Here is a 9,157-nt window from a genome sequence, read left to right as displayed (position 1 = left end):
GGGCCCGCGCTGAACGAGGATGACGACGCACCTCGGGCATTTTCGAGCCAGGCGTTGACGGCGAGCTTGTTGACGGCGTCCTTGTCGATCGAGCGAGCGAGACTTGCGGCGGTAAAGTCGCCCGTCGAGCTCGAGACGTCGATCTGGGCCATGTCGACGGCCGAGCCGAGGTGGACGGTCGTGAACTCGAGCTGCGACAACCTGCGGGACACAGAGAGCCGGGTCAGTGTCGACTCTCGACGAGAGGGGGTACGACAAGGAGAACGAGGGGGACGCACCAGTTGCCGCGGATCATGTCGAGCCACTCGCCGTGCCAGACGATCTTCTCAAAGATCTTGCCGAGGGCGAGGCCGTCTGCGCGGCCCCAGGTCGCCGTAAAGGCGAGGAGAGGGACACGCATGCGGCCGAGCTCGTCGAGGTTGGCGAGGAGCGGCGACGGGCTCGGCAGGTGCGAGTCGGGCACGCCGTCGCCGTCGGCCGACGCGCCGCCCTCGTCCGACGGTGGCAAGAACTCGCCCTCGACGTCGTTCTCGTAGGCCGTCGACGTCACGTGCTCGGCTTGGTCGACGGCGGGCGCGATCTCGTTGGCCTCGACGCGGCGCGTGTCGACGCCGGCGGCGCCGAGCGCGTGCTCGACGTGCGAGTCGAAGCGGGCGAGGATCTCGAGGTACGACGGGGCTGCGGCGTGGTGCGCCTCGTCGACGATGACGGCCTTGTAGTGCTCGGGGAGGAACTTTTCGAGGCGGGCAAAGGACGAGCGGGCGAGCGTCTGGAACGTGCAGACGGTGACGTCGGCGGCGCCGGTCGCGAGGCTGCGGCCCTGCTCGACCTCGACGACGAGTTGCGGGAAAGCGCGCTTGACGGCGTCGGCCGTCTGGGTCGCGAGCTGGATCGAGTTGACGATGACGAGGACCCGGGTCGCGACCTCGCCCGAGACGGGGTGGACGAGGGCGGGGAGGTGCGAGATGAGCGAGGTGAAGATGGCGGTCTTGCCCGAGCCTGTGACAAGTACGAGGGTCAGTCTCGTCGACGTGCCGCTGCGCTGCGGCTGCCAGGACGAGGGAAAGTGGGGCGGACCGGTGGGAGCGCTCACTCCGAGCCGGGAAAACTCGCCGCGCTCGAGCTCGTCGAGGACGGCGCGGATGCAGTCGACTTGATAAGGGCGGAGCTTGATGTCGGACCGAGCGAGAGGGGTTGGTGGGGCGGTTGTCGAGGGGGAGGGGAGGGTCGAGGAGGACAATGGGGGGTCGTCCTCGAGACGAGGTCGCGCTGCCGTCGAGGCTGGACGGGTGGAGGCTGGTATACGGGTGAACGAGGTGGATGGCGGTGCGCAGCAGGCTGCCGGTGTCGGTGGGAGCGGTCGTGGGAGGGTTGAAGTGCGGAGCCACGATGAGGCGGGGGACGGCTCGGCACGGCGGCGGAGGGAGCGCAGCGAGGTGCGCACGGCGGTGGGTGCCGAGTTGAGCATTGTGTGCGGCTGTTGAGCTCGCAGCAGAGGCCGCACAGCGAGGTGGGGCGAGTGAGGCGGTGCCAAGGGCGACTCGACCGACGGGGCAACCTGTGTTGGCTCGTCTCGCTCGCCCACAACTCAGCTCTGACGCCGAGACGGTGCACCACACCCTCACTAGTGAGCTCGTCACTCGACTCGGTTCGACCCGAACGGCCTCGTCGCAGCCGGCTCGCAGTCCCTCCTCCCCGCCCCGCTCGTCCAACCTCGAGTCCGCTCCAGGTCCGCACAACTGACCCTCGTCTCGAACCGCGCGCAGACCCGCCGCTCTACATCGAGACCGCCGGCATGTCCATCTTCCGCCACTTCGCGACCGATGCCAAGGCGCCAACGTCCTCGTCCAGCCAGCAGATCCCGCCCCAGCAGCACCTGCCGCCGCCCGAGTACCCGCACCCGCACCCGACGAGCTCGTACGCCAACCCGACTCGCCCGGTCGCCCCGACCTACGCCGCCCTCCACCTCGCTCGCAGCGACCGCGTGCGCCTCATCGCCTTCCCGCCGACCGTCATTCAGCCTGTGCACGACGCCATCACCCGCTCGTGGGCCCTTGGCATCCAGCATGCCGGCGTGTCTGACCCCGTCTCGTACGAGTTCAAGCTGAGGGGCAACCCGTGTGCGTCCCTCCCCCGCCCCCTCTCCTTCTCATGCGCTCGCACGTACGAGCCCTCGCTCACGCCATCCCTCTCTTTCTGCAACAGGGTATGGCCAAGCCGAACAAGCTGTCCCGTCTCGACGCCTCGTGAGCAACCTCCTCGCATGCCTGTCGAGCCAAGGCTGGCACCTCGCCTCGGAGGTGGACCTGTCGCGCAAAGGCTACGACAAGGACACGCTCCTGTTCCGCTCGGGCCCGCCACTCGCTCGCCAGGTCTTCTCGGTCAGCTTCAACCAGGGCGACAAGGCGCGCATCATCGACCCGCCGAACGACGAGGTCCTGAACGCCTTTCTCGCCGCCGTTTCGGTTCGTCTTCTTCCTCCTCGCCTATCCTCTCTCGCACGCGCAGGCCCTGATCCGCCTCGTCACCGCCACAGTCATGGCCCGCAGGCATCCAGTCGCAGGCGCTCAAGGAGCCGGGCGCCTGGCAGATCAAGCTGCGCGGGTACCCGTGGCATACGTCGTCCGGCTCCGAGGTCAACCACGCCCGCATCCTCGCGTGCAACATTCTCGCCGCGCTCGACGGCCTCGGCTGGGAGCTCATCGGCAGCGTCGACATCAGCCAGGGCAGCGACGGCCAAGACCGTGAGCTCCTTTTCGACCTGGGTCCCCTCTCCTCGGCCGCGCACTGACCCACCTTGGCCCAGTCGACAGCTGGTTCTTCGGCCAGAAGATCTGATCGCCTCACCCTCTTGGTCAATCTGCGTCGACGAGCCCTCCTCAGCTTCCCTCGACGCCCTCCTGACCGACCCACTCTCTGTCTCTCTTTCTCGCTCTCTCTCTCTACTCTCTCTCTCTCTCTCTTTGTCCTAGTCCTCCTTTCTCTCAGTACCTATTCCCTGCCGTAACGAGTACCTTGTTCGTCTCCATCCCTCCCTCGTGCCCTCGTCTGAGGAGAGATCGAGAACGAGAAGCCGATGAGCCGCTGCACGAGCCAGTTTCGCCAATGTCGCGCCCGCTCGAGAGCTTCGAGGTCGACAAGCTTGCGCGTCGTGCAGCACGAAAGGGACGGCGTACAACATGCACTGCACTTCTAGCTGCTGCGTCTACTGCGCGACCGGCTCGGCGACTCGCTCGTCCGCGCTCAGGCCGTCTCTGCTGCCGCCTCCTGCTCGCTCGGCTTGACCCTCGGCTTGGTCGGGTCGTCGGTTGGCGGACGGAGGGTCGAAGGCGCGAAGAAGAAGGCGTCGTCGCGGTACGAGGCGTAGGGCGCGCGAGAGGGCGCGACCGAGTTGAGGGCGACGAGCTTGTCGTGGTTGATGTCCTTGATGAGGGCGTCTGTCGCAGCTCGTAAAGGCGTCAGACACGTGTTCGACAAACCTCGCCGAGCGCAATCTGGGCGACGGGCACTGCGCTTGCCGCACGAGGACAAGCTCGCTCGAGATTGCGGACACGAGGACGCACCGAGGCTCGAGTAGTTGTACTCGGGGCGGATGAAGCCGAGCATGACGACGCGCAGCTCCTTGCCGTAAAAGTCGGCGGGGTAGTCGTGCAAGATGTGGACCTCCTGCGCGAGGGCGAGAGGGAGGGTGGTCAGCTCTCGCGGTCGAGGTGGGCGGCAACAGGCCAGAGAGAGAGAGAGAGGGGACGGACCGCCGTGCGCGTGCTGTTCTTGTAGTACGGGTTCCAGCCGACGCTCATGACCATCGGGTGCACCTCGTCGTGGTCGCCTCGCCGCGAATCGGCTGCAGCGGCGAAGGCGGTCGTGGTCGAGTCGCGAGGCGCACTCGCCGGGTCGAGGACGCGAGCCCAGCCGAAGTAGACGCCGGTCGAGAGGGTCGAGGCGTACGGCTCGATGCTCGAGTCGGGGAGGTTGGCTGCAGGCGAGCGGAGAGGGTGGGACGAGTCAGCCTCGTGTGCTCGCCGCCGCGCGCTGCCTGGGCGAAAGAGGGAGCTCACCGGTGGGGCAGCCGAGGTCCTTGGAGCCGCGACCGAAGCCTCGGGTGACCCAGCCGTCAAGGTAGACCGGGTACGGGGACGAAGGGCCGGTGGGTTGGCCAGCGACGTCCTCGCGCGCGAGCGAGGGGTCGTGCTCGAGAGCGGGCGTGCGCTCGACGAGGGAAGTGCCAGTCTGCGGCGAGGCCATCTCGAGGTGGATGTCGAGCAAAGGAGGTGGAGAAGGAGGGAGGTGAGGCGATGAGGACGCGCCGCTTCGGCGAAAGGTAATCAGCGCTTACCGAGGCGAATACTAGTTAGTGTCGAGCTGCTCTCCCGATAGGGCAAGTAGCAGCGACGGCGCGCGGGGGCGGTGCATCGAATCGGCTTCGAGCTCGAGCGACAGTCGGAACCAGCTTGGCTCAACAGCTCGCTCCCGCTCACCAGGGACTGGCACCCAGCACTCGCACAGCGACCATGAGCACCACCCTCGACGCGCAGTGGGCCAAGATCCGCGCCCAGTCCGGCTCGCAGGTCCCCGCCATCCAGCGCCCGGCCCACCTCCTCCTCGCCGTCGACGACACGCTCGGCCCGGACCAGCGCGCCCCAGAGGCCTACTGGGTCGCCCTCCTGTCGACCCTCGACCAGCTCGCCGCCGACCCGCAAGCCGCCAAGCCCGCGTCCGACAAGCGCCAGCTCCTCGAGGCCACCCTCTACCTCCTCGGCCTCCTCGCGCCGCACCTCGACCCACAAGCTCTGCGCGCCAAGCACCACACCCTCAAGACCCTCCAGCCCCTCCTCGCCTCGTTCGCCCAGCACGCCCCGGCCCTCAAGAGCCTCGTCGCCCTCGCCCAGTCGCTCCTCGTCGCAGCGCCCGCACAGGCCCTCGAGAAGGACCTTGACGGCTGCCGTTCCGTCTACGCCACCGTCCTCTCGCTCTCGGCCGACGCCCGCCCAAAGGTCCGCCGCCGCGCCCAGGAGGCCGTCCACGCCGTCCTCGCGTCGCCGCCGCCGCCCGCCGCCGTCCACCCGTACGCCGACGAGACGGCCCAGTGGGTCTGCGCCAAGCTCGACGACGCCCTGCGCGCCGCAAAGCGCGGCGGCAAGGCGGCCGTCGGCGCAAAGCCCGACGAGCACGGCGCCGACGAGAGCCGCGCCATTGCCCTCCTCACCTTCATCCGCAACCTCGGCACGAGCTGGCCCGTCTCGGTGCGCCCCGATCTACTCCCCGTCTCTCTCTCTCTGTCGCGACACGAGCCTGACGACCTTGCCTGTGTCCGCCCGACAGTCGACCCCGACGCTCCTCCCGCTCCTCCTGTCGACCCTCACCCTCTCGTCTCAGCACCTCACCCTCGCCGCCCTCACCCTCCTCTCGCACCTCTTCTCGGCCGCACACGCCGCCGAGCACCTCTCCGACGACCACGTGCGCGACACGCTCGACGCCCTCGTCCAGGCTCGCCCAAAGGTCGCCGAGGGCACCGAGCAGGGCGAGAAGCTCCTCGCGGGATGGGTGGAAGGCGTCGGTGAGGGCATGGTGGCCTACGCGAGGTGCGTCCTCGAACCTTCGCGTCTCGACCGCACGGCCGGGAACTGACTTTGCGCCGCCCTGCAGGACCGACTCGACCGCCGCCCTCGACCGCCTCACGACCCTCTTCCCCTCGACCCTTTCCCTCCTCGCGTCCGCCACTACTCCGGCGCTCCGCCTCGCCGTCGAGACCGCCTGCGCCCTCATGATCCGCCACTGCCTCACCGACGACGACATCCTCGCCTCGGGCCCGACCACGCGCGCCGTCATCGAGCACGTCGAGAAGGCCCTCACCTCGGCGCGGTTCGCCGCCCAGGCCCAGCCCCACGTCCTCGCGCTCATCAAGGCCCTGTTCCTCCGCCTGCGCCTGCGCACGTCGGCCGGCGAGCCCGCCGCCGCGACCCTCCTCAGCAAGATGCTCGTCCTCGTCGGCAAGCAGCGCGAGGACTCGCGGTTCGAGTGGAAGAAGGAGGCCGACGCCGTCCTCGACAGCGCCATCAAGGTCCTCGGCCCGGCGACCGTCCTCCGGTTCCTCCCGCTCGGCCTCTCGGCAGAGAACGCCAACCCGGCCAAGGCGCGCGCGTGGCTCCTCCCGCTCCTCAAGCCCGCCATCACCAACACGCGCCTCGGGCACTTCCGCGACACGTTCGTCCCCCTGTCGGCCGGCTTCTTCAACAAAGCCGAGGAGGCCAAGGCGGCCGAGCGCGCCATGGAGGCCAAGGTGTGGGAGACGCTCGTCGGCCAGGTGTGGGCCCTCCTCCCGGGCTACTGCGAGTACCCGACGGACCTCGTGACGGCGTTCGACACCGACTTTGTGTCGCTCGTCGCCAACGTCGTGTACACGCAGGCGTCGCTGCGCCCGAGCATCTTCAAGGCCCTGTCGACCCTTCTCGCGACCACGCTCGCCCTCGCCAACTCGACGTCGCCGCCCGACCTCCTGCGCGAGCAGTTCGGCCTGACGCCCGCCGACGGCAAGGCGTCGCTCGCGCACCTCCAGTCGCTCGCCCAGACGGTCCTGAGCGTCGCGTTCAACGTGTACGGCAAGATGGCGCGCGGCGAGGGCGGCTACGTCCTCGAGACGGTCGCGGCCTGGGTCGCTATCCTGCCCGCCGACGAGCTCGCCGGCACGTACGAGCGCGTGAGCGGGCTCGCGTCGCAGGCGCTCGATGCCGCGGCGCACACGCCGCACCAGCACGGCTCGTCCAAGGACGACCCGACCCTGCCCGCCGCCCACGCCCTCCTCGACATCCTCGTCACGCTCGTCCCGCAGGCACGAGGCCCGACCGCCCGCGTCCTGTTCGACTTTGCCCTGAGCGACAAGGTCGTCGCGAGCGCCGACGCGGCCGTCCAGAAGAAGGGCTACCGCATCCTCGCGCGCCTGTGCGAGGAGACCAAGAGCGAGGTGCTCAAGGGTCGCGAGGGCGAGGTCATCGACGCCATCGTCGAGGGCTCGGCCAAGGTGGCGAACGGCGCCAAGCGGGTGCGTCCCTTGCCCCCTGCCCCTTTCCTCCCTTCCTCGCCTCGTCGCCGCCCTGTCTCTGCCCTGCGTCGTCGCACGTCTTATTGACCGTCTCTGCCTCGACCCTGCAGGACCGCGTGTCGCTGCTCGCCGCGCTCGTTCCCCTCATTCCCGTCGACTCGCTCCACATCGTCCCGTCGCTCATCCCCGAGGCCGTCCTCGGCACCAAGGAGTCGAACGGCGTCACGCGCGAGGCCGCCTACGACCTGCTCGTCTCGATGGGCCAAAAGATGGCGGCCGGCGGGCGCATCAAGCGCCACCTGATCAAGGGCATGGAGGACTCGATGGAGGACGAGGTCGACGCCAACGAGGAGGAGTTTGTCACGATGCTCAGCGCCGGTCTCGCGGCGAGCAACCCGCACATGATCGCGGCCTCGATTGGTGCGCTCGGTCGCCTCGTCTGGGAGTTCCACAGTGCGTCCTCGCCGGCCCTCCTCGTCCCGCCCCTCCTCCTCCCCGCCCTCGTCGACTTTCCCCTCTCGTCGCCCTCGTCCTCTCCCTTGTCCGAGTTTCTCCTTCAGCCGAGCAGTATCTGACACTGTCTCGCCGTCCGCAGCCTCGCTCGACGACTCGTACCTCGCCGAGCTCGTCGACACCATCGTCGTCTTCCTCACGTCGGCCAACCGCGAGATCGTCAAGGCCGGCCTCGGCTTCGTCAAGATTGCCGTCGTCACGCTCAAGTCGGCGCTCGTCACGCCGTCGCTGCCGCAGCTCGTCCCGTCGCTGGTCAACTGGTCGCACGAGCACTCGAACCACTTCAAGGTCAAGATTCGCCACCTCCTCGAGCGCATGATCCGCAAGTACGGCTATGGCGAGGTCGAGCGCTACGTGCCCGAGGACGACAAGAAGCTCGTCAGCAACATCCGCAAGCGGCACGCGCGCAGCAAGAAGAAGAAGGCCGCCGCCGCCGCCGTCATGGACGTCGACGGCGCCGACAACTCGGACGACGAGGGCGCGCCTCGCCCGCAGACCGCGCAGCGCTCGGCGTACGACGAGGTCCTGTACGGCTCCGAGTCGGACGTGTCGGCGTCCGAGGGCGAGGCCGAGCCGGCCGACCCGGGCAAGACGGCGCCGTCGGGCGTCAAGAACCGCAAGGCGATGGCGCGCAAGGCCAAGAAGGACCGCGAGGACGGCGGCGCCTACATCCAGGAGGGCGAGGACGAGGTGCTCGACCTGCTCGACGACCGCATGATGAGCCGCATCTCTGGTGCGTCTCTTTCTCTCTCTCTCTTTCTCCTTTCGAGCCTTCCTCAATCGAGCCGACCCTCATCTTCACCGCCTTCACTCGCAGCCGCCAAGCCTGCCGCCCCGTCGACATCGCGCAAGCCGCTCGACTCGCACTTCAAGACGGACGATGCCGGCCGGTTCCGCTTCAACGAGTCGGGCTCGGACGACGACGACGAGGGCGCGCCCAAGTCGGGCCCGTCTCGTGGCGCCGGCATGGGCGACTACGTCGAGGCGATGCACGGCGAGGACGGGCACACGCGCGACGCACGAGGCCGCGTCAAGTTCAACAAGACGCAGGGCAAGCGTGGGCGCGGCAACGACGACTTTGACGACGCCGACGACAACGACGTCGAGCGCGACGTGCCTGTCACGGCGGGCCTCAAGGAGCTCGAGGTCGGCGGCAAGAGGAAGAAGCAGAAGAAGGAGGTGCAGCGCGTCGGCCAGGAGTTCAAGGCCAAGGTGCGTCCACGTCTCTCTCTCTCTCTCTCCTTTTCCCTTCCTTCTCTCGTCGTCCCTCGTCCTGACGCCCTCTCGATCGTCTACAGCGCGCAGGAGGAGACGTCAAGAAGGACGGCATGCAGCCGTACGCCTTCGTGCCGCTGTCGCAGGTCGCCGGCAAGAAGTCGAACCAGCGCGGCCCGAAGCTTGGTATCACGGGCCTGAAGCGTGCGGGAGGCGGCAAGAAGTAGTCGAGCCGTCGAGAGATGTATTGCACTTTCACTCCCCGTTCGTCGTCGCGCTGTGGGCCTCGAGAGAGCTCTTCCCTCGTCAACGCTCTCGAACTTGCTCTCGCTCGCTCGGTACCTGCTGAGCTCGCAAAGCGAGCTCGTCGAGCTACACGTCTCGAGTCGC

The 9,157-nt window shown here is 68.3% G+C and overlaps 4 protein-coding genes across 4 annotated transcripts; 2 read left to right on the top strand and 2 right to left on the bottom strand.

Annotated features, from left to right (window-relative positions):
• Positions 1-31: 31 nt before the first annotated feature.
• RHOBADRAFT_46753 (uncharacterized protein) lies at positions 32-1,468 on the bottom strand (the record flags this gene model as incomplete). Its single annotated transcript, XM_018414849.1, has 3 exons — positions 32-201; positions 279-999; positions 1,078-1,468. Coding segments are annotated over 3 exons (1,282 nt in total), but the record flags the coding sequence as incomplete, so codon positions are not given.
• Positions 1,469-1,795: 327 nt separating this feature from the next.
• On the top strand, positions 1,796-2,838 carry RHOBADRAFT_46752 (uncharacterized protein; the record flags this gene model as incomplete). The annotated part of the gene is made up of 4 exons (XM_018414848.1): positions 1,796-2,120; positions 2,206-2,465; positions 2,537-2,744; positions 2,807-2,838. The coding sequence occupies 4 exons, from the start codon at positions 1,796-1,798 to the stop codon at positions 2,836-2,838; spliced, it is 825 nt and encodes a 274-aa protein (XP_018268755.1).
• Positions 2,839-3,166: 328 nt separating this feature from the next.
• Positions 3,167-4,245, bottom strand: RHOBADRAFT_39313 (uncharacterized protein; the record flags this gene model as incomplete). Its single annotated transcript, XM_018413614.1, has 4 exons — positions 3,167-3,437; positions 3,564-3,666; positions 3,753-3,976; positions 4,059-4,245. The coding sequence occupies 4 exons, from the start codon at positions 4,243-4,245 to the stop codon at positions 3,244-3,246; spliced, it is 708 nt and encodes a 235-aa protein (XP_018268754.1). The 3' UTR covers positions 3,167-3,243.
• Positions 4,246-4,511: 266 nt separating this feature from the next.
• RHOBADRAFT_39312 (uncharacterized protein) lies at positions 4,512-9,041 on the top strand (the record flags this gene model as incomplete). Its single annotated transcript, XM_018413613.1, has 7 exons — positions 4,512-5,243; positions 5,323-5,582; positions 5,647-7,039; positions 7,150-7,492; positions 7,635-8,285; positions 8,370-8,764; positions 8,851-9,041. The coding sequence occupies 7 exons, from the start codon at positions 4,512-4,514 to the stop codon at positions 8,992-8,994; spliced, it is 3,918 nt and encodes a 1,305-aa protein (XP_018268753.1). The 3' UTR covers positions 8,995-9,041.
• Positions 9,042-9,157: the final 116 nt, after the last annotated feature.

The sequence above is a fragment of the Rhodotorula graminis genome, assembly GCF_001329695.1.
Source record: "Rhodotorula graminis WP1 unplaced genomic scaffold RHOBAscaffold_14, whole genome shotgun sequence".
NCBI classification, from domain to species: domain Eukaryota; kingdom Fungi; phylum Basidiomycota; class Microbotryomycetes; order Sporidiobolales; family Sporidiobolaceae; genus Rhodotorula; species Rhodotorula graminis.
Note: the sequence above shows the minus strand (reverse complement) of the source record. Positions and strands in the feature narration are given on the sequence as shown.